At 38.1% G+C, this 25,469-nt stretch overlaps 1 protein-coding gene across 8 annotated transcripts in view; it reads right to left on the minus strand.

Moving 5' to 3' along the window:
• Nucleotides 1-4,006: 4,006 nt before the first annotated feature.
• The window catches only part of PARG (poly(ADP-ribose) glycohydrolase), a 142,381-nt gene continuing 120,918 nt past the window's right edge, over nt 4,007-25,469 (minus strand). For 7 of the 8 annotated variants that reach the window (XM_074337273.2, XM_074337270.2, XM_074337271.2 and 4 more), the window contains 3 exons: nt 24,187-24,292; nt 8,340-8,468; nt 4,007-7,664 (listed from right to left, as the gene is read on the minus strand). In XM_074337273.2, coding sequence (XP_074193374.1) covers nt 7,510-7,664; nt 8,340-8,468; nt 24,187-24,292 — 390 coding nt within the window. In that variant the 3' untranslated portion in view covers nt 4,007-7,509. Of the gene's footprint in view, nt 7,665-8,335; nt 8,469-24,186; nt 24,293-25,469 lie in introns of those variants that run through there. The other variant, XM_088792127.1, reaches the window with a different exon arrangement.

Genomic DNA, 25,469 nt, shown 5'->3' on the forward strand with positions numbered 1-25,469 from the left:
TTAGAGTGGTTGCTCCAGGTATTATATTATAGGTACATAATTTATCAGTCTACTGATGTCAACAGTTTATCAGTTTGAGTGAAGTATAGAAACCTTATCTCACTGTACCCTCCTCTTTATAATTGTCTTATTTCCTCTATATACATTGAAAACCACAATAGAGTTAAAATTTTTGCTTCGACCAACATAATTTAGAAAACTCAGAAGTGTATTGTGGTTATCCATATTGTTACTTTTACTATTCTTCTGTCCTGATGTTGCAAGATTCCTTTTTTTTTTTTTTTAATCATTTCCTTTCTGTTTCGATAACTTCCTATGATCATTCTTTTAGGGCAGGTCTGCAGGAAACAAATTCTCTTAGTTTTTCTTCATCTGATGATGTCGTGATTTCCTCTTCCCTGAAGCATTTGTTTGCTTGATATAGAATTCTGCATTGACAGTTTTCTTTCAGCACCTGAAAAGTGTTGTGTCACTTCCTCCTGACCTTCATTGTTCCTGATGACAAATACATTGTCATTTGAATTGTGTTTGTCTTGCAGGTAATATGTCATTTCTCACTGCTTTAAAGATTTTTCTTTTTTTTTTTTTTTTTTTGGTTTTCAGAAGTTTGACTATGATGCATTTCAGTGTGATTTTTTTTTTTTTTCAGGTTTATCCTGTTTGAAGTTCACTCAGCTTCTTGAATCTATAGGTTTGTCTTTTGCTAAATTTGGGAAACATTTAGAAAGTATGCCTCAATTCCTTTTTCAGTCCCCACGCTCTTTCTCCTCTCTGGGACTCCAATGATACATTAGATCATTTCTTATAGTTTCAAATGTTCCTGAAGCTCTATTTATTATTATTCTTCAGCCTATTCTTTCTGTTGTCTTAGATTGGCTAATTTCTATTGTTCTACCTTCAAGTTCAAGTTCACTGACTCTTTCCTCTATCCTCTCCATTCTGTTGTTGAGCTCATCCATGGATTTTGTGGGGGTTTTTTTGGTAGTGGTTGTTGTTCTAAAATTTCCATTTGGTTTTTCTCGTCTTCTATTTCTTTGTTGAGATTTTCTATTTCCTTGCTGAGACTTCCTTTCTCATTTATTTCAAGTGTTCATAGCTGCTTGTTGAAACATTTTTATGATGGCTGCTTTAAAATCCTTGTCAGATAGTTCTATGTCATCTCACTGTTGCTCTCTGTTGTCTTTTCTCATTCAAGTTGAGATGTTCCTGGTTCTTGGTATAAGTGATTTTTCATTGCAAGTTGAATATTTTTGATATTATGAGACTCCAGATCTCATTAAATCCTGGGTTTTAGCAGGCCTTCTCTGATATCTATTTGAGTTGGTCTCTGATACCACTCCAGCTGGGGAGCAAGACACTGCCTCATTATAGCCAGGTGGAGATGGAAGTTCAGGTTCTCCTCTCTGCCTCAGCAGACATACAGAGGACTCCTTGTCACTGCTGGGGGACTTCAGGCTCCACCATAGGTTACACTGATATAATCCTGGCTAGGAAGAAGAGAACCCAGTGACTCCTCCCCATGTATCCTTCACTGACAATTCAGGATGGAAGTGTTTAAGGGGCCTCAGTTCTTCCAAGCAGTGGTGAAAAGTTCTGACTCTGTTACCGGAGGTAACTTTGATATCTGACTCTGGTATTGAAGGCTTCCTCTGATACCGCCTAATGGGAAATGGGAGTGGAGACTCACTAACTCCAGATGGAGGTAGAAGTTCGGCGTTCCTTACTCACACTGCATTGGGGAAGAACCTCTTTACATGACGATTGGGGTGCTTTGTTATAACCTGGAGAGGGTGGAAATCTAGGCTCTACACATTATCTTTGCTGGTGGGGCCTGTTTTTTCTATGGTATTTAGCTACAGTATAGCAGTTATTATATGAAAGTTTTCTCTCTCATTATGCTGTCCCTTTCCTGGTCTGTTGGCTAGAGAAAGCAGGCTTTCTTGGGTCTTTATCTGTATTCAGAATTTCTGGGTTGTCACTTTCTCCAGCAGTCAGCACAGGATATGTGAAACAAGAAGGAAATCCAGGGAACTCACCACTGTATTGTTCCTTGGTTCCCCAGATCTCCTTACCAGTCTGCTCTCTTCTCTTCCACCTTTCATCGTCTTCTTATGTTTGTTTTATGCATCATGTTCAGAAGCTTTAGCTGTACTTAGCAGGAAAAATAGGGAAAAGTCTGTTGACTCCATCATTTGGAATCAAAAGTCCTTTCTCTATTATTTTAATGTGTGTGTGTGTGTGTGTGTGTGTGTGTGTGTGTGTGGTAATGTCTTTAAGACATTCATTTACAGATGAAATATGCCTGGGATGAGCGTCAAAATAATTTGGGGCAAGTAATGGGTAGGTATATAGAGCAAGTGAGATTAGCTATGAATTGATAATTGTTGAAGATGGGTGATACTTATACAGGGGTTCATAACCCTATTTTATTTTGTATGTCTGAAATTCTTAAAAAGAAAACCAATTCCTGATTACCCACTCGAAGTCCTATCACAGGCTCTTATTTGTGATCTCCGCTACAGTATAAACATGATGACAACAACACAATCTATTTTGTTCACAACTGCAGCTCCAAAGCTTAATAAAAGTGACTGGCATATCATTAGATGGCATTCTAACTACCATATTTCTTCAAATATAAGATGTTATATATTATAAAATACCTTTATTTTCTGTACCATGAAAAAAAATACTGCAAAGTAGATTATGATATACCACAAGTTTTTAGAAGTATTTGGATTTCAGATGCCACATGTGAAAACAATGTTCATTTTGGAATTAATGAAATATGTTATTTGTGGAACAAATGAAGACTCTGAAATACTGTGCTTCATACATGTTCAAGAGCACATTTAGCATATATATTTTAGGCTTTACCAATTCTACAGTGAGTATATTTCTTCCCAAATACTGAAATTTTTAAGTCTAAGTTTATAGGTTACTGTTACAAACCTTAACAGAAAATGCAACATTACGACATGATGGTCTCCACCTTCTCACCACAAAGGAACCCTTTTATTATTTTATCCGCAAGGTCTCTGTATTTTGAAATACTTTGTTATCAAGTAAAATTCATTAGGTAAGCTAATTTTCTTCATTTTTCGATTAAATGTGTAGTGTTCAGACTGAGGCAATATAATTCCAGCTAAAATTAAAGAAACATGACCTTGTACCTACCCCATATGGACTCACCTACAGGTAAAAATAACATTTCCATTAGTAAATCTACTTTTTAGCTTCCAGTGCTACTTTCTCAGAATCCAAGAACCAGTGGAATCGAGATGGCAGGAACTCAACATGGCAGGGACTGAATGAAGCAAGATGGGCCTTTAGGTAGCCCATCTGAACATTGTAAGTTATGCCCTTTGTTCCCACACTCTCCAACTGAGGAAGCTGTGTAAGTGAGTTCACTGTAGTGAACTGACATGGCACAGGGCTCTATTCAGGTTTCTAAATTGATAGCATAAAACTTCAACTGGTTTTTCTAGCTTGAATTGGAACAGCATAGTGAAAAGAAAATGCTACTTGTAGGGTTTTAGCTCACTTACCCTCTCTTTTAGATCTTATCTTTGGTCTGAGGGCAGAGGAAAAGTCATTCGCCTTTGTACCCCTGAGAGTTCCGTGATTGCCCAGAGAAGGCGCTCATAAGTGTCTATGGATATAGCAATGGATGGAAGGAGTGTCCTCAGAACCTTCAAGACATCTTCCCTGTCCCTGATTCGACCTCTCTTGAGGGAAGATGAAAATTAGGAAAGGGGAATGAACACTAGAAAACACGACCTCAGGAACCTGGCAAGGAAGAAAAACAAATGCAGTCAGAATTCTCTTTACCATTGGAATGTTCCTCATGCCAACGACCATCTCTACACGCCTAACACCTAATGTGGAGTAACAAATCTACATGTAAAAAACTCACCAAATGCCCAAGACACACTCTAGATTTTGTAAATGATAGCATGCACATGAAATCTCAAAAGTGGCATAATGATGTGAGAAAAAAAGGTGATGACAAAGAGATCAGAATTTCTTTATTCTCTCCCTACAAAAATCATGGAAATATTAGCACAGACTCTCCTTATCCCCAAGTTCAAAGTCATCATGACACGTTAACCCTACACTTAAACAGTCAGAAAAAATAAATCCAGCGAGCAGATGAACACACACAGTTCGGGCCGTCTTGTTTGGGAAACCATCCCCTGAAGGCTCAGTGGTCCGTGTCTGACCGGTAAAGGGGGCCCAAAGGCGCTGTGCTGTGGCACAAAGAACAGCAGTGGGTCAGTGGATTTTAGCAGCTTGTCCTAGTATCATTGTTGTAGTATCAGCCCAGCCCCAAAGGACAGGATTAAATATTCTGAGCTCAGATTCCAGGATTGGCTAGTCCTTTCCCTTCTGTCAAGACAAAGGACTGGGGCTGATCCACAGGTTGGACAGAAGAAAGTACAGGACCTCTAAACCTTATTTATTTTTAAAGCAGACACACTAGGATCCAGGTCTTCCTTACATCAGGAAAAACGCCACGAACATGGAGCCACACAGATCAGAGAAGACGGTGAGAATCTATGTAACTGCTTCTCTTCAACCCAACAAAGTCTTTGCTCTATCATATTCTCGCAATGGGAGACCTTAATCAATACTGTTTCCAAAGCAATTATATTGGTTAAGTACCTGCACAGCAATCATGGAGTTTGCTTAGATTTCCTTTTCAATCTCTTTTAAATACCGATTTGGTATGCCTGTCCTTAATGTTACTTCACCCAACAAAGAAAGAGATAATTCGCTCAGCGATGATTTAAATTACTCCACTGACAACTAGTCATTCATGATGCAGAATAAGCTATACTAGGAACTTGGTAGAGATCAAGAGTATCAGAGCCTTTGCTGTCAGATCCCTTTCAGAGATGACAAAGCAAGTCTCCTTTCCTAAAGAACTGCTGGAGGTGGAGATGGTATTTCCTAGCCTCTGGGCATCTGTTAGCTCATTGGAAAAATGTGTAAAGCAAATATGTAAAGCAACTTAGCACAGTAACTATTATACAGTAGATGCTCCATAAATGTTTCCTGATCAACTAGGATAGTCGGCATTTACTGAGCACCAACTATGTGCCAGACCCTATGACTGTTACTTTACATACAGTATTTCCTGATACGTGCTAATAGCCCATTTTCTAGATGAGTTAAGTAAGGCTCAGAAATTTAGTTTATTTAGAGAAGACTAAAATGTTAGCTGGGGATGTGGCTAGCATCTGAACCCAGTTAGTCTGATTTAAAATCTCATGCCCTTTCCATTCTTCCACCATGTTTCCTTAAACTGTTATTGTACATTTGAGTGGGCTAGATAGAAAGTAAAAAGCAAGTGAGTATGTTAAAAACCTAAGAATTCTAAACTAAAAATATCCTTTTATGCCTCAATAGATTGGAGGAATAAACACATGAAATAAACCAATAAACCCCAAATGAAAAAGAATAAAAGGTGCTGTTAAATGTCTTAGAATAGATACAAATGTTAATTAGATGTCTGATTTTTTTTTCTTTTCTCTGAACAAAGTAATCATGTTCCCTCCAACTTTCTCCCTCCTCAAAAAATGAACATTAGTTCTTATAGTGTTCCATCTGATCAAACTGTCCCAATCCCAGAATGTACTGGGACAAAGAACTTGGCAGGTTTTACTCTTGGAAACCTCTGCACAGCGAGAGCAGCAGTCAGTTAGGGGGGCCCAGTCACTAAGCCTGTGCAGCAATACGAGCGGAGTCACAGGTTCTATGTTCAGGAATGGAGGCTGGGTGGTCTTCTTACCTACACTTAACAAGTTATCTACCACATGAACCGTCCTGTACTTTTCATGCAATGTTTTAAAGAACTATTTACTGAGTCTTGGGGCTGGGTAACAGGGAAAGAATATGGAGACAGAAAAAAGAAAATGTAAGTATGAATATTGACGAAAGCACAGAATGGGCTGGGAAGGAAACAGAAGACTTTCATACCAGCCAGACACCTCGGACTTAGAGAGATGATTTAAATCTTAGTTACTAAGGCAGAGAACTTCGTTAACAAGTGGCTGTCTTCAGCTGCCAAATTCCATTAACTGCTCAATCTCTACATAAACCAAAAGAGTTACAGACACTGGCCAAGCCCCCATTGTTTTCCCTGCCAATCCTGATACCAGGAGTTCGGACAATCTACCAAAACTCCTCATAATAGGATTTGACCTCCAATAGCTTTGCCTGACAGTTGACTAAACTAGAACTTCAACAGTAAAATAAGTGCTTTTGTGATTAAATTCTACTCTCCATTAACACAGGATTGATATTGGCTTTCACTTTCACTTTTGAAAGATATTATTATTTATGTTTGTTGCCAGTTTTAATGGATGCAATTTTAAGTAAAGGATTTTAAACAGAGCCCCTGATAAAGCTTAAACATAATCATTTCCCACAACTCCAGTTTTATTCAGATTTTTTTTATGTGCTTGCACAGAGACACACTTAAAGAATATATATATATATATATATATATATATATATATATATATATATATATATTATATGTGTGTGTGTGTGCGCGTATATATATAATATATAGATAAGGGAGTTTCTGACAAATGACTGTTAATGAGACTTTATTAACTATATAACCTTTGAATACCAGAGAAACTTCAATATGTACAAATCAGCACAAAGTTCCCAGTTCTTAAACTTTGGTTATATGAATATGCCTCAAGCACCAAGGAATAAACAATCGTTCTAATTTAAAAAGAAAAAAAATCCCAAGAAACAACAAAATCCTTCAACTCTCTTGAATCTTTTTCAACACCATTTGGGGGAAATTCTCTTTTTATTCTACATTTCCTTCCATCTTGGTCTGTTTCCAGAAACATTATCAATAAAAACTGATCAGGTAAAAAAAGGATAGACAAACCATAACAGATAAAGGAACTATTTCTGGAAAATATTCTGTGTTAAATACAAAACTGTTTTAACCTAGGAGATTTGCATTATATGACATGTATGAATAAAACCCCAACTCTTAATTTTCAAAATTGAAAACCTCAAACACACTCGAAACGAGAGTTGGGAATGAAAGGCTCACAGGAGCTTTAGCAAAACCAGTTAAAGAGATTCTTGGATTTCCACTTCTTCCCGGGCATCACTGCCATCTGCCAGCAGCAGAGGCAATTTGTATAATATACAGGCATCAAAAACCTAACAGTCTGAGAAAACCTTTCATGGGATTTCACAAGAAACCTGAGGGGCAAAAGAAAACACAGACAAAGAATGAAGACTGGAACAGAAAAAACTGGAAAGAAAATCGATCTAAGCCTACATAAGGATGGAGGGGGCTCAGATGTACACACTGACAACTGCACGGGTCTGGAAGGGATTGCATCCTTGTGTGTAAGTGTGTATTACATACACATTTATATTAAGTTAAGTCAGTTTACATATTACAGCCGACAATTCAAATAGGCTTTTCTGCTAAGAAGAGGACGGTGGTCCTGTTCCCTGCGCTGCTCAGGCCCCAGGCCTCTGTCCTGGCTGGCTGGTGGCCTCTGCACTGGACTCCACAGCGTGGTATATGAATGGGTAAAGCTTGATGTCCGGTCCAGGGGTGGAACAGTTTCTGCATTCTTCATTGTAATATCGTAGCAACAGCTTATATACTTCTCCTGGAGAATAAAAGGCCAGACCAATTTGCATATTAAGGGATAGAGATGGATAAAACTACTGAAGAACATGATGGATAAAACTATCATCTTAATCTAAATAACAAAGGCTAAAATTTGACTTCCAAAAATAGAGCAGGAATTTCATATATTTGAAGGTTTTCCTGACATAAAATTAAAAAAAAAATACCTTAAAGAAACTACTTATTAGCTCCTGATTACAACAGGGCGCACATAGTATATCATCCATGCATCTTTTTGGGAGTTGGTGACAACTTTGACTCTACATTTGGGTCCCATGGTCGCAAGGCCTCGCACATGCAGCTGAAACACACCAGATGAGCATGCTGGCACATCTCAGAAATATGAATCAGTGAGGCCACATAGGTTTGAACTTACCCTCCCACACCATCCCTCTTGTAGCTTTCTATACACACAAATATAAAAATGGTCATCAACTGAGCTTCTTGGCCTTACTTTAGTCAGCTGACATGCTCTTTCAAGACTGGGGATAACACTTTCCCAGAAAGACTGATTCTACAAATGTTGCCTCTCTGTACCCCACCCTCACAATCACACTTTCATTTTTTCTTATTCACTGTGGTCCGTCCAGATGTAGCAGACATCCCTCCTGCTAAACCCACCTAAATACCAGTGTCAAGACTCCCTCCTACTCACCAACAGTCAGTCTCCTCTCCCTAAGGAAGGTGTGCATGCTATAAATGTCTCTCATCAATTCTGAGTCCCCAAAGGTGAAATAAACCACATCTCGCTCAGCTACAGCAGCTGCCAGGATCTGGAGTAAGGCTAGCAGAGAGAAAAAAACACAACTATGTTATGACACTTCACATCAAGACATCTTTAGTTCTTTCAACCAGCTAAATTACAGCTCGTCCGCCAAAGCTCCATCCTGCATTAAAGATTTATAAACCTAACATACAAATTATTAGAAATGGCAAATACAGGATGGGTATAAATCATCTAGTTGGGTGACTTTTCAGACATGCTGCTGAGAATGTCATTAAGCCACAGAATTCCCACTCAGGCACCTGGGTGGGAAAACAAATAGAGGAAGGACATTTAAGGTAGTCCAGTCAAGACACTAAGGTCATTATTTTCTGGCTTATGTTGATCTGGAACTAAAATTTCGGTTCTCGCTTGATTTAATTATTTTGTCTTATTACATAATCACTGGTCTTTTCTATCACAGGAGTCTTTGATTTTCCCTGACCAGTGTAACTGGGAGGTTCTAATGTTCTCATTAACCCTATCGCAAGCATCTCAAAGTGGGTGAAAGCACACACTGATCCCTCCCTGCACTCACCTCACCCAATCACTGCAGCAAGCAGTGAACGTTGCCGCAAACATTGGATGGTAACCTGGTGTGCTGGAATGGCAAAATCATTGAGAATCACTGTCCCCAGGAATCAGTTACAAATCACTGAGCCTCAAGTATGTTTCCAAAAATTAAGTTCTTTTATAATCTTCATCTCAACAGACAAAATTTATTTTAAATAACAACAAAACTGAACATAGGTACAATAAATGGCCTTTTGCTAGTTATGTATCTTTTTCTTTCATAAAAGGGGAGGAGAAAATCACACTAAAATAGGATAGGTTTTATACAGTTCTGATTTTTGAGAGCATATTAATATTCTACATATTCAAAAAATAAAATTAAAACAATAAGAATGGGAATGAAGAGGAACCTGTACTTGAAAGCAAACTAAAACAAATGAGACTAATTTTATTTTAAAAGAATAACATAACTACACTGAAGGGAAAGGAAAAAGCAAAGAATGAAAGAACTAATCCAAATAGCTTATGAATACAATATTTGACTAATATACTCTCAGTCTTAGGCAAGAAGGAAAGAATTACAAACAAATCTCCAACTCTTCTTACTAGGTTTGCTTACCATAGTGGTATAGGAAAAGCAATCCTGAAAATATTTTTAAATATTTTTCAGGATTGAGCAAAAGAGTAAACGTATTGATATTGTTGGGAGCTGAGGTTCTCTCTGTGAAAGACAGGACACACAAACATGGAATGCGAAAAGACAAAAAAATAACTCTGGGAGAATGGACCTGAAATGGAAGGCACTGGTGTGTACTCATGATATCTAAGATATGTCCATTTATACATGTGTATGGGGGGGGGGAGAGGGAGGGGGAGGGGGGGAGAGAGAGAAAGAGAGAGAGAGAGAACATTTCTTAGCTTTGTCTGTTGAAAAAGCCAAAAAAGAAGAAATCCCAGTAGCAATAAGCACACTTAAGTGCCCATATCTTGGTATCTAATTCCATTTATCCTAAAAGGAGCTGGATTCCAAGGTTTAGACAGTATAGGTACAAGACAAGCCCAAAATATTTTACGAGAAAGTAAAAAAAATGCTCAGAAAATGATGGGGGAAAAATTGATGGGAGCCTGTCACAAGGATACAGGAGCCAATTTGAAGAAGCAGCTTCCATTAGCCAAATCTGGACAAGCTAAGCACCCAAATATTAAGCACAGTAATAAATTACAAACCACTGAAAAAATACGAATTCTTGAGACCACAATGATACTACTTAATACATAAATAAAGGAGAGAAAGGTTGGTCTTGCCAAAGACCAACTGGTAAGTGTGGAAGGAGTGTTAGAATGAGATAATACTCTTTTTGCAACCATCACAGTAAAGACTGGATCAGGCAAAAATCATTAAAGGATGCTAAATCTAAGGGAAATCTTATCTTAAAGAATCTTCCCACAGACTGCTTATTAACTACAAGAAAGAAAAAACTCAGTATCTACATAGTGGAGAAATCAGACAACACCCTGACTGGGTGATCAAAATTACCTTCACCAGTGGGGTCAGATGTCATCAAGTGCCTCTAAATACTATCACCTATGCACTGCTTGGACCAAGACTGCATAACCTCACCCTAATTATGAGAAACAGCAGACAAACTCGAGGAACACTGTATTCTTCAAACATGACAATGTCGTAAGAGAGGCTATGGAATACTCCAGATTCAAAAGGAGGCTACAAGACATGACAATTAAACGTAATGCCTGACTGTAGACTCTTTATTGGAGGGCAAAAAGCTATAAATGGTTCTATTAGGATACCTGACAAAACTGGAACATAGATGACAGAGCAGATAAAAAAAACTCAATCAATGTATAATTATGAACTTAATAACTACAATGTGTTTATATAAGAAAATATTTTACTCTTAGGAAACACACTGAAGTATTTAGGCAAAGGAGCATAATGTATATGACCTAAGCTCAAATGGTTCAGAAAAAAAATTGTATGTGTATACATTTATACATATATAGATACACATATATGTACAAGGTGTGATCACAAAATACGGTGAATGTTTAAATTTTAAAAAATTATCACAGTAAAAGATACATGCCATTAATCCCCCTCAAAAAAACTCCCCCTTGCTTCAAACACACTTATCCCATAGTTCTTCCTACTTTCTGAAAAAATTCTGGAAGTCCGCTTTTGTGAGTGTCTTTAGTTGTGCTGTCGTGGTTGCCTCGATGTCCTGAATCGATTCAAAACATTCACTTTTCATGGTCATTTTGACTTTGGGAAAGAGCCAGGAAGAAACACAGTGCCAGATCCAGTGAATAAGGTGGATGAGGACACTCTGTAATGTTCTTATTTGACAGAAATTGCTGTATCAGAAGTAATATGTGACATGAGCATTGTCATGATGGAGGATGAACTAAAGACACTCACATAAGAGGACTTGCAGAAGTACTTCAGAAAGTGGCAAGAATGATGGGATAAGTGTGTTCGAAGCAAGGGAGAGTATTTTGAGGGGGATTAATGGCAATGTGTCTTTTACTGTAATAAAATTTTTAAATTTAAACATTCACCATTTTTTTATCACACCTCGTATATATACATATAAAGAGGTATTAATTTTACTTTTCGCAACTATTATAAATTTGAAATTATTTGTAAATAAAAAGTTTTAAAAATTATGTAGGAAGGAAAAATATTTTTAAATTGAACTAGTAAATTTGACATAGTTGAGTATCCCCAGATTGTAGAAGGTATCTAAGACACTATACTACATGTGAGATTCTAAAATACCAAAGTATTTCCTAATTTCCAAACTACTATTTATTGAGTATCCACAACACGTGAAGTACCATGACAAGGCCTCATTAGTCTCAGAGTATTGGAAGTAATTAATCTCAAAATACAGATGTTTTAATTAAAACTGCTCAACCAACTTACACATACATTAAAGCTTCAGTACACTCAATTTCAAAAGGTTCCAAATTAACATAAACTACACATAAAAATGGAAACTAATAAATCGTCATCTTCCTCTACCAAGAGGTATCGTTTCTTATCTTTTAGTTTGAATGAAAATTTGGCTTTAAGTTTTTCCTATTTAAAAAAAGAGGAGACCCAAAGAAATGTCCTTTTAGTCCCATTTCCTCCTTACATATAGAAATACTAGATAAGTGGTCATTTGCCATATATGAAAATGAAATATTAATAAAAATATTTAAAATTTATCTCCCTATAGAATTTATTTTTTAAATGCTTCACAGGCCATTTTGTCCCTGTGGGATAGGCTCTTAGAGTGAAGCTTGACAGAGCTACAAAAAAGAGGCTGGATCCTAATGAGAGAGACTAATTCATGTCACATTCTTGATTTCACATCTGTTTCTGTTTGGGTTCACAATGTAATACAGCCTGTGTTAGACAAGCTGAGACTGGAGACAGCAGACCTCATTCAGTCCTCACCCCTCTGCTAGCTACCGAGCTCTATGACTTTAGCCAAATCATTGAACTCTCTTTCCCACATTTCCCCAGCTACGCAATGAAGGAGTTCAATCAGATCACTAAAGACTCTTTCAGAGGGTAGGATTCCATAATCTCTTCTAGTCTTTCTCCTTGCATTAGTCTATAAATATACAAATGAAATTTCAGAAATATAAATAAATCTTCGCCCTAGATACATCAGGAATCACTAACAAGAGATCATTTTAAACAAAACTGTCTTCAGACCTCACAATCTACATCTCCAAGACCTTTGCAAATCTAGAGAATTGTGTCTCATGATTTAAGTGAACTCTCCTGCATCACAAATTTAATAGGATGTGTGGACCTAATCCAAGTATGATATAAAAGCATTAAATTCTAACTTCAAGTACAACTAGGTGCCAAAATAATCACTTAAATTAACCTGCAGGGAGCCTGGTTCTAATTTTCTTTTTGGCATCAAAATTAAGCTATGAAAGAAATTCAAATAAATCTGAATAACATCAAAAAACAATTCATAGTGCCCTCTTGCAACAGATGAACCAAACAAAAAATGAGTAAAATGATGGATACTCACATCATAGGTGTGGTTTGAGGCCATCAGCATGTAATATTAGTAACAACTGCTAACACTGATCTCTTATATCATGCTGCTTTATAAGCACAAACAAGATTTACAATGATTAACTCATTTAATCGTCGTGAAAACTGAAGAAGGTAAATATTAGTATTATCTCTATTTTGAAAATAAGGATATATGAGGTGTGATCAAACAATATGGTGAATGTTTAAATAAAAAAAAAATTATTACAGTAAAAGACACATTGCCATTAATCCCCCTCAAAATACTCCCCCTTATTTCAAACACACTTATCCCATCATTCTTGCCACTTTCTGAAGCAGTTCTGGAAATCCTCTTTCATGTCTTTAGTTGTGCTGTCGTGGTGGCCTCCATGTCCTGAATTGATTCAAAACGTTTACCTTTCATGGTCATTTTGACTTTGGGGTAGAGCCAGAAGTCACATATGGTTCCAGATATGGTGAATAAGGCGGATGAGGACACACTGTAATGTTTTTATTTGAAAGAAATTGCCGTACCAGAAGCGATGTATGACACGGAGCCTTTCCTTTGTGTTCACAAAATACGGTGACTGCTATTGCCCAATAGCAGTCCAACAGAAAGGCAGGGATCTTCAATACAGAAAGGAGCGTGTCCAACCTTAGTAACAGTGTGCGACAAGTTTCAACTTGTTCGGTGCAGTCAGTCGGGTGTGAGCTACGGTTGAGAGAAGGTGTGTTTTAAAGTGTGTCATAAATCACCCTCTATCATGACAATGCTCTGTGTCACACATCACTTCTGGTACAGCAATTTCTGTCACATAAAAACATAACAGCACGTCCTCATCCCCCTTATTCACCCGATCTGGTACCATGCGACTTCGGGCTCTTCCCCAAAGTCAAAATGATTCAGGACATCGAGGCAGTTATGATAGCACAACTAAAGACACTCACGAAAGAGGACTTCCAGAACTTTTTCAGAAAGTGGCAAGAACGACGGGATAAGTGTGTTCAAAGTGAGGGGGATTACTGGCAACATCTCTTTTATTGTAATAATTTTTTAAATTTAAACATTCACCTTATTGTTTGGTCACACCTTGTATAGGCACCAAAGGGTAGGTCATTTGTCTAAGGTCACCGAGTCAGAAAGCAGTGGAGCTGACATTTGAACCCTGGCAGACTGACCTGCTATGCTGTAAAACTGCCATGCTGTGCTCTACTCCAAGAAAACTTAGCACATGCCAGTCAGAAGAACTGCCTCACGTTGTTTATTTACATTATTTAGATGCATATTGGCAAGCAAGGTTAAAACAGTATAGATTTGAAAGTACCACTGATGTCCTTCTCATGAAACCCAAGGTGTTTTGTGAGCTCTCAGGTCTGATTATCCTGAAAGCTCAAGCACTGCACCAGCCCCAAAGGCTTTTAGCTCGAGCTTCCAGGCCGACTCTTACTCGCTAACTGGTCTTGACCTCTGGCGACTGCTTTTAATATTGATACCACCTGCCCCCCCACCCCCCAGATATTACTAACGGTTCAATCCTTGGTCCTTTTATCTGCTTTAACTTCTCTTCTCTCTCCTCAAGAATTCAACCACCATCTCCAGAATGCCAACTCCCAAATCTAGATCCAGATACGGAGTTTGTGTCAATTAAGATTAAACAGCAAGAGCATAAGGCTCTTGGGCATCAATCCTGGTTTGAATCCCAGCACTGCCACTTGATACCCTTGTGATCCCAGGCTAGTCACTTACTTCTCTATGCCTGTTATTTCACCTATAAAGATAAAAATAAAATCTACCTAATAGGCTGTTCGGAGCTAATACACTTAAGAAATGCACTTAGTACATTTCCTGGAACACAGAATGCATTCAACATGTTCAATCATCATCATCATCATCATCATCATCATCATCTAATAAAATCATCACCATAATAAAAAGATATATTGTTTTTTGAGGAAGATAGGCCAAGTTTTAATGTTGGTTCTGACACTGACCAGCTGTCTCTCTTTGGGCAGGTTTACTAGCCTCTCTACAAACCTTTGTCTCCTCTTTGTAAAAATGAGGCTATAAACTGAAGAGTAACTGTGCAAACAAAAGAAGAGAATGCAGCATTTCTTAAACCTGGCTGATCACCAGCAACTTCCAGAGTTAAAAAAAATTCCCAAAGCCACTTCTAAGATCCACCAACTCAATGGCATCTCCAAGGTGCTCGTGAAAACCATTCCACTCACTCTACTTTGAATGAACTATCATACAAGACCCCAGTCTAGGCACTGGGCCCAACAGATGAGAACAATGCGGAAATGCTAAGGAAGAAATATTCTACTCCCATGTGTAGGAACAAGGCTGTGAGAAAAATGCAGTGTGGTGTGTTCTAACAGAAGGAAGCAAGGAGAGGAGGAAACTGTGGTAGACAAGTTGGAATGAGCTGGTCCATAATTCTGTTCTTCTACCTCCTACTTTTTGTTGACAGTCACCCTGTTCCTACATCTCCAACCAGACCTCTCACAAACCCCAGCAAAAGAGGGAGGCTACGCCAACCACAGAAAATGATTCTCAGCATTGTCTAGGTTCTAATCTTTTCTACAACAATGGTTTTCTTGGAGTTTAGCTATCTTGACTCCAAACTAGCAAAATAACTAGCAAAAACATCATTTAAGTTTGATGTAAATGGGACATAAGGTATGAAAGAAAACGAATTTATACAAAATTTCTATAATCTCAGAAAACTTTTCCTTTAATATAAATATGCAATAAAAATCAACTGGAGATTCTCATTAGGGGATGTGTCCAGTGTTTATTGAATCCCTGGCTACAATGATTTGGTCCAAGGTATGGGAAAGTGATCTAAGTTGGTCAAATTAGAGGATTTCCATAGAATTTTTAAACTAAGGAGTCCTCCTTTCCTCTAGGGACTCAAATACAACATTGTAAGCCTGGAACTATTTTGTCCCAGCTCTTGCCACGCAGATAACCAACGGAAATAGAAGAGAGTGAAGCTATCATCTTGAGAGAAGCAGGCAGGAGAGGAACCAAGACACAAGAGGCAGCCTCTGATCCTGGGACCCAGTCATCCCTGAGGCCCAGTCTACTCTTCCTTTCTCAGCCCCACCAGCCAATAACAACCCCCTCTCAGGCTTTAAGTGATAAGGTACATTAGTGTCTCTTACAATTGAAAGAGTCCTAATACAGAATTTTTTTGCAGGGTGGGGGGTTGGGGGGTGAGAGAGGAAGGGAGATCTTTGCGGAATAGTTAACATTGGAGTAGAGCCTTAAAGGAACAGAAGGAATTAGCCAAATATAGAGAAACAATTTAAGAATGTGCAAAGCCATAGATTAACAAAAGGCATACAGAGGTTGTTGAATAAATTTGTTAAATAGAAATTCATTGAGCATATTGTATTTGAAAGTCACTTATGGACAGTAAAGGTAGGGAATAGGGAAAGAAAAGAAAATGCACAGAACTACAATATCAAGATACCTTTTTGTGACAATCTGGATGGACCTAGAGGGCATTATGCTAAGTGAAATAAGTCAGACTGAGAAAGACAAATACCATATGATTTCACTTACATGTGGAATCTGAAGAACAAAATAAACAAAACAGAAACAGACCCATAGAAACAGAGAACAAACTGATGGTTACCAGATGGGAGGGGCGTTGGGGAATGGGTGAGAAAGGTGAAGGGATCAAGGAGTACAAACTGGTAGTTACAAAATAGTCACTGGGATGTAAAATACAGTATGGGGAATATAGTCAATAATATTGTAAAAACTTGATGGTGCCAGATGGGTGCTAGATTTATCGGGGGGATCACTTCACAAATTATAGAAATGTCTAACGACTATGTTGTCCCTGAAACCAATATAAAATAATATTGAATGTCAACCATATTAAAAAAAATAGTCACAGGGATACACAGTACAGCATAGGGAATTAGTCAATAATATTGTAATAACTATGTATGGGTAACAGACTTGTTGGGGTTATCAATTTGTGAGTTATATAAATGTCTAATCACTATGTTGTTCTGTACACAGGAAACCGAAAAAAGGGTTGTAACAGGTGAAAAGAAATACCTTTTAATTACAGTAAAGTAGCAATGGCATAATCTTTCACAAGTCAGGTAACACACTATGGGGATATACAAAAAATAAACTCTGAAGGAAATGCAAAGAGAAACTGACAAAATAGATTGAAGACCTAAACATAATACCTGAAAAAATAAACTATATAGAAGAAAACATAGGTACTAAACTTATGGACCTTGGGTTCAAAGAGGATTTATGAATTTAACCTCAAAGGCAAGGGAAGTAAAAGCTAAAATAAATGAATGGGACTATATCAAACTAAAAAGTTTCTGCACAAAGAAACCATCGACAAAATAAAGAGGCAACCAACTGGATGGGAGGAGATTTTTGCAAACAATACCTCCAATAAGGGACTAATATCCAAAATATACAAGGAACTCATGAAACTCAACAACAGAAAAACAAACAACCCAATTGAAAAATGGGCAGTGGACCCGAAGAGACATTTCTCCCAAGAGAACTTACAAATGGCAAATAGACATATGAAAAAATGCTCAACATCACTAATCATCAGATAAATGCAAATCAAAACCACAATGAGATATCACCTCACCCCAGTCAGAATGGCTATCATCAACAAGTCAAATAATAACAAGTGTTGGAGAGGCTGTGGAGAAAAAGGAACCCTCATATACTGTTGCTGGGAATGCAGATTGATTGATGCAGTCGTTATGGAAGGCAGTGTGGAGGTTCCTCAAAAAATTAAGAATAGAATTACCATATGACCCAGCAATCCTTCTCCTGGGTATCTACCCAAAAAATCTGAAAACATTTATCCATAAAGACATATGTGCTCCAATGTTCATTGCAGCTTTATTTACAGTGGCCAAGACATGGAAACAACCAAAGTGTCTTTCAGTAGATGATTGGATAAAGAACATGTGGTATATACACACAATGGAATACTATTCTGCCATAAGAAAAGATGAAACACTGCCATTTGGGACAACATGGATGGATCTTGAGATTATTATGCTAAATGAAATAAGTCAGACAGAAAAAGTCAAGAACCATATGGTTTCACTGATATATAGGATGTAAGACTGAAAACAACAAAAGAACAAGACAAACAAATGAAGAAACAAAAGTCATAGACAAAGACAATAGTTTAGTGGTTACCAGAGGGTAAGGAGGGGAGTGTGTGGTAGATGAGGGTAAATGGGATCAAATATATGGTGATGGAAGGACAACTGACTCTGGGTGGTGAACACATGATGTGAAACTGTATTACAGAATTGTAACCCTGAAACCTATGTAACTTTACTAACCATTGTCATCCCAATAAACTTCAATTAAAAAAAAAAAAGAGAGAAATTGACAAAAACACTAACAAGAGCACAACTCAATCCCTTTACAAAGCAAGCAAAGTTAGAAGGATATAGGGTCAGATCTAATAGGTATAGAGTCTAACAGACATAGAATAAGTTCTATACCCTCAGAGACATCTTTCAAGAGCCAACATAATATCTACAACAATTAACCGTTAGGCCACAAAGAGATGTTCAAAAAACTCCAAAAAGAAATAATACTATCTGCACTCTCTGATTACAATGCAATCAAATTAGAAATAACAGATAAAAGAAACAATTTTTTTTGAACCAACCATTTAGAAATGGTTTTAAATTATCTCCTGAACATCGCATGAGTGCCTGGTGGTACACTTAGGGCAGGAGCCACTCCACAGTCTCTACTGAGATGAGGTGACTAAAGCTGCAAAAAACCCACAAACAAAAACAAAACAACAAAAAACACTGCTTCTATGAGAAAAGGACAAGTGAGCTACAGAATCCTAACTTTCTGGAGTCTACCAGGGAGCTGAGTTTGCAGGGAACCAAACACAGAAACACAGAAACTATTATCTTTGAAAGAGCACAGGAGAATGAGGTGGGCACCATACAGATGGCTAAGAATAAATCAGCTAAAACTAAAAAAATTTTAAAAGCCAAATGTGGACTGGGTGGGGGAGGTGGGAGCAGGAGGGGGTCATTTTGGAATAGCTAGGAGCCCCAGAAATAGGCAAGTCCACAATCACTCAAAAGCTTTCCCATGGGCGTCCACAGAGTGCTCAGAAAGGTGGGGGTCTGGCAGGACAGAGCACCCGTTTGGTAGCACTGGTGTGTGTGCAGCACAGGTAATGGGCTGCTGCTGGTGGTCGGCACCAAGCCCTCCTGCTTCCCCAGGCCCCTCCTTTCCTACCCTCTGGCTCCAGGGGCACGGGCTGTTGGAGGCAGAAGGTTGTTAGTGTCTGTTGAATAAAAGAATATATGAAAAATATTCTCTTAATAGCTATAAGCATAATACACAATGGAAACAGTTCAAAATTAAATGGTTATAAACTGCAAAACTCAAGTACAATTAAGCACCACGCATATTAAAAAATATTTAGCCTTATTTCTAATACAAGAAATACAAATTTAAGGATTCACACATCCCCATGTTCTCCATCCATGATTTTTTTTCCTTACTATCCTCCTTTCCTTCCTTCCTTCCCTTGTTAGCACGTGATGGTTCAGGAGAGTCTTCAGGAAAGGTTTAATAAGACCTAGGGACAGATAAAGATGGCCAGTAGAGAAAAAGTTAATATTGGCTTGTGTTTATCTACTCTCAGAGGATTTTAGTTTTCCAACTTTGTGTCATTTATCGATACTTTGAATTGGACCATAGCCTCTGATTCTTCTTTATGCACTTGCTCTATCTCCCCAATACTGGTTCACAAGCAAACACCTCTTTCTTGGTGCTCTCTTCTCTTGGAGATTAATCTGGCATTAAAATGCCCCCTTGCTCATGTCCGCAATGTGATCAATGAGACGGCGGGCTTATAAAGAGGAGCTTATATCATCCCAATGGCTGACATTTTTTAAAAAAATATAAGTAACATATAACATTATATTAGTTTTAGTTGTACAACATAATGATTCGATATATGTATATATTGGGAAATGATCACCACAATAAGTCTAGTTAACATCCATTACCAGATGTAGTTACAAAATTTTTTTTCTTGTGATGAGAACATTCAAGATCTACAGTTTTACCAACTTTCAAATATACAATAGAGTATTATTAACTATAGTCGCCATGCTGTACATTACATCCCCATGACTTACTTTATAATAGGAAGTTTGTACCTTTTGACCCCCTTCACTGGTTTCGCCTACCACCCCAACCCTAAGCAACCACGACTCTGTTCTTTGTATGTATAAGCTTGGTTTTTTGTTTGCTTTTTTTAGATTCCACATATAAGTGAGATCATATGGCATTTGTCTTTCTCAGTCTGACTTATTTCACTTAGCATAATGCCCTCAAGGTCCATCTGTGTTGTCAAAAAAAAATTTGATACAATTTTTTGTTATAAAAACAATGTGTGGGCTGGCCCGGTGGCTCAGGCGGTTGGAGCTCCAGGCTCCTAATGCGGAAGGCTGCCGATTCGATTCCTACATAGGCCAGTGGGCTCTCAACCATAAGGCTGCTAGTTCTATTCTTCAACTCCCGCAAGGGATGGTGGGCTCCGCCCCTGCGACTAAGATTGAACACAGTACCTTGAGCTGAGCTGCGTCCTAGATGGCTCAGTTGGTTGGAGCGCATCCTCTCAACCACAAGGTTGCAGGTTTGATTCCCGCAAGGGATGGTGGGCTGCACCCCCTGCAACTAGCAACGGCAACTGGACCTGGAGCTGAACTGCGCCCTCCAAAACTAAGACTGAAAGGACAACAACTTGAAGCTGAACGGCACCCTCCACAACTACGATTGAAAGGACAACAACTTGACTTGGAAAAAATCCTGGAAGTACACACTGTTCCCCAATAAAGTCCTGTTCTCCTTCCCCAATGAAATCTTTAAAAAAAAAAAACAAGAAAAAAACCAATGTGTGCTCACAACAGAAAAATACAGATTAAAAGGAAAAGAACATCTGTATTACTCACCTAGAGACAACCATTGTTGATCTTTGTACATAAACAGATAAACACAGAGAATCTCAAATTTGGGTATGTTTTATGTTCACAGTTTAATTTTAAAAATGATTATATTACATGTACTGTACATTTTCCCCAATCTGGCAGATTCCGGAAACATCCTCCCATGTCGGCAGTTATATTTCTGCAATAGTTAATAATAATGCCTGGGTAATATTTCAGTACGTACATGTACCACAACTTTCTTTTCAAAATCATGTTTAGTAAACAAGCCCCACTAAAGGACGTTATGACTATTTCTACTTTTTAAATGATTATTCAAGCAAATAAAGGGGAAGGTCAAAACATCACTCTAAAGTTTAAATCTTGAAAACAGCAAAAAAATTCCATAGTGAAAATTTTTGTACTATGCTTGACAGTTACCATAGGCTGCAAAGCTGCAGTCTGAAAGGCTTTTATGCCATAAAGGAAGAAAATGAAACAAACACACTTATAAAGCTTCCCAAGTTGTCCATCACAAATGACCAAAGCTTAAGGCAGACCTGGTTTCTGGATTGATGACCTGAGTGTACTCATTCATTTTACTTAAGAGAAAAACAGAAAAAAGCTCTGTCATAAGATCAATAAGTCCAGAGTGAAAAACAGGTTTCCTCAAACAAATTCAGGGTGATAAAGAATTTCATAAAATAGAAATCTGAAATTCTTTTTCTATAGGCTTTCAAAACACTGAAAGTAACATGCAGTCTTTGTTTTTGAATATAAAGAAAATGTGGGTAAAAGTCTATAGAATGAAGAAATAGATTTTTCTAAGCATGTCACAAAAATGTGAACACATAAAAATGAACTCCATATGACAACAACCCAACAGGATGAAATAAATGAAAAAACTGAGAAAAATACCTGCAACATATGAGTTAAATAATTAATATCTCTTAATATACAAAGAGCTATTACTAACCAATGAAAAATCAAAACGACTCCCTAAGAACTAAATGGGCAGAAGACGTGAAAAAGCAATTTTCACAAAACAAATAAAAATGATCAATAAACATGTGAAAATTATTGAACCTCAGCGAAATTAAAAAGATTGACAATCTCATCTTTGTGAGGTTGCCCATACAAAGGAGACTATAATCTGATACAGGCTTTCAAAAACAATTTGTAACAAGTATCAAAATATAAAGTATATATATCCTTTGAGTCATTAATCTTACTTCTAGGAATTAAACCTCAGAAAACAATTATATATAACATATAATTATATACTGCAGTATTGCTTATAAGATAAAGAAAATAAACCAATTGTCTACGATGGAGAATTGGTGAAATAAATTACAGTATACAGGTACATACAATGGAAAGTCATGTAGCTATGAAAAAATGTCAACAGTACATCTACATTAGTTGGTGCTGAAAGCCATTCATGAGCCTGTAGGGTTTTCAAAATAAAGAAGTTAGAGCATAGACTATATAGTGTTATATCAAAAGGATACATAGATTGTTACATAGAAATGTCTGAAAGGATGGTCACCAAAAAGTTAACAGTGAATTCTGGTGACTTTCACGCACCGCAAAACTTTTAAAATATAATAATAAACGTGTCATTTTTACAAAAACAAGAGACTCATAAATTATGACAGACTCCACTGTTCTAGTCCCAATAAGATGGATTTTATCTCTATCTGGTTTGGCTATCAAGGCCAGCTGGTTATTTTATGTTTGCTTTGTTTTCTTATTTTGATAACTGTAGTATAACAAAGGATTGGTCTGGTGTTAGTCCTGGGTTCTAGGCAGAAGCTTCAAAAACCCTAGGAATTCCCTGAGTGTGTTTGTCATGCTAATAAAGTCATGCCTAATGGGCCCCTAGAGGGCTTCAGCATTGAGACTTTCAGCCACAGAGCTCCAGGGAGTGACAGGAGGACTGGAAATTAAGTTCAGTGCTGTGGCCAATGAGCCAATCAATGATGCCTATGTACGAAGTCCCAATAAAAACCCTGGGCACCAAAGGTCAGTGGGCTTGCTGGATGGCAAATCACTGATGTGCTGGGAGAGTGACTGCCCTGACACCACAGGGAGAGGGCGGGGAAGCTTTGTGTTCCCTCCCAGATCTCCCCTATGTGTATCCTTTACAACGAAATTATATACTAGCACCATCCTGAGCTGTTAGTCACGCTAGTGAATTACCACACCCGAGGGGGATTGTGAGAACCTCCCAACTTGGTGGCCAGTTGGTCAGAGGTGTGGGTGGCCTGGGGGACACCTCCCCTGTCCCCCAGCCTTTTGGCTGGGGTGTGACACAGGAGTGGTCTTTTGGAGGACTCTGCCCTTAAGCTGTGAGGCCTGCACTACCTCTAGGTAGCTGGTGTCAGGACTGCACTGCAGCACACACAGCTGCTGTCGGACGAGTTGGGCGGGCAGACAGCAGCCACCATCCTCAGTAATGCTGTAACAGTTTTCTATAACATACTTTTGAGAATAGTGCAAATGTCATCATCTAGTAAACAGCCAACAGCTTTGTTGATCAGGTTTTGTGATGTTTTTATACCATACACAATAAAATGCCAGAAATGTTGATCCTCGGGTACCCCAATGCCTTCTTATCTGTGTCATCCATGCAGCTCCCCAAGATGTACTGCCACACACGGTGTACCTCTATGAAAGCACGCAGTGCTGTGTGCTGCATTGCTCTATGCCTCTCTCTGATATTCTGGACAGTGGATTCCAAAGCACGGACCACATCTTATTCCCCTTTATATTCCCAGAGCCAACCACAGTGCAGGAGGCAGAGAAAATGCACCATAAATTTGGTGAATGAATGAGTGAGTCCGCGAAATAGCTCTGTCCACAAAATGACTTCTGTGAAGCAACATGCTTGAGCGGGTGCTTTGGTTTGAAACTTCATAGCCATTTGGACTCTTCCCTCTCTCTAGTCAACTAAAGAGAAATTTAGTTGCCTGGTAGATCAGAGAAATGTGACCCCTGAAGGGAAACAGTAAATAAAAATAAAAATTCCTTTAAACACCGTAAGACAAAAGAGGATGCTCTTAAATATTCTTTTCCTCTTCTCTGAGATACTGTGGTTTCTTAAGATGAAAGAACATTAGCAACTCAGTATGAAGCACTATCTTTTCTCCTGAGTCAGAATGCTAGTATCTTTGTAACAGCTTATCCACTCACCTTTTAATCTGGCATCACCCCCAAAGGCACCGCAGCCCCAGTTTCCCGTGGCCACTGCAGAAAGATTCTCTGAAGACACTCCAGGACGGAGAAATCCACAGTAAGCCTTCAGGAGGAAAGAAATATCAAAGCACATGAATAACTAGACACTAACAGTCTCTTTTTGACTGATTCTTATGGGCCAAAGTAGAGGGAAAAACAGAAAACTGGAGGATTATACAAGGAAGAGAGTAAGAAATGATCAATTCTAATATTTATTTGCTTTGATGCTGGGCAAATCCAAGCCCTTAAACCAATACAGATCTCGTTTTCTTTTTCCAACTCAAAGACATATAAATGGAAATATCAGAGATATTTCAAGAACGGATAGTATCACAATTACAAACCACCAATAAAGGGAGGAAAGACACTTTAGACACTTTCATTAGAAGGCTCCTGATCACCATTTTTTCATTAAAGTAAGGGGTTATAATTATTATGCTTCCTCAGCACTCTCTCTCTGAATTATTGGGACTCGATTAATAACTGTGACTAGATTTTTAAATGTGCTTCCTGCCACTAAAATGCTTAACATTGAGTAAGCAACTGTATAGAAAAGGGATTCCTATACCTGGTTACAAAATAACCTTAGGATCCCTTCCAGCTCCAAGATCTCTAGTTTCACCGCTCTGTTTGAAACTAGCATATTTTAAAATTTGCCATAACCTGAGAAAGGAACAATATATCCCGAGGATGCTGGCTAAGTATTAATTACATGAACAGTTCACTTTGTATATGAGAAGACTGCAGTTTAAGGTTAAGGTCCCAGAGTTTCTGGTTTCCGTTTCTTTGCTGTCAGCCTAGTTGGTCTTTCTGTCTCCTAAGGGTTCTTAGTTTTCTGAAACGATCAGACTATACTACGAGGTTGAATACAATCGCAAAGCAATTTCCCCTGGGTTCTCTCAAGTATGAAACAAAGCCGAAAATATAGCTTATGCATAACAGTCAATAAAATAAAAAGAATAATCTGTGACAAATGTTCCCAGAGAAAAACCAAGGATAAAGAAAGATGCTCTATGAAACCCATACAAAGAAATACAGTAAATTGCTCTCTGAAGTTTGCACAAAGGTATAAAAATTTACTTTACACACTGTCTGGGTGGATTAACAAGGCTATTCTTTCCAACCCCTCCTAGGCTGTAAATCCTGACAGATATTAATAAGTCGCTACCAGACCATTATTCAATGACGTGGTACAGAGCTTACACGAGAACTCACAAATTACCTGTATAATCAGATGCACG

The sequence above is a fragment of the Rhinolophus sinicus genome, chromosome 15 (genome assembly GCF_057876585.1).
Source record: "Rhinolophus sinicus isolate RSI-liver-muscle chromosome 15, RSI-T2T, whole genome shotgun sequence".
Classification (NCBI taxonomy): Eukaryota; Metazoa; Chordata; class Mammalia; order Chiroptera; family Rhinolophidae; genus Rhinolophus; species Rhinolophus sinicus.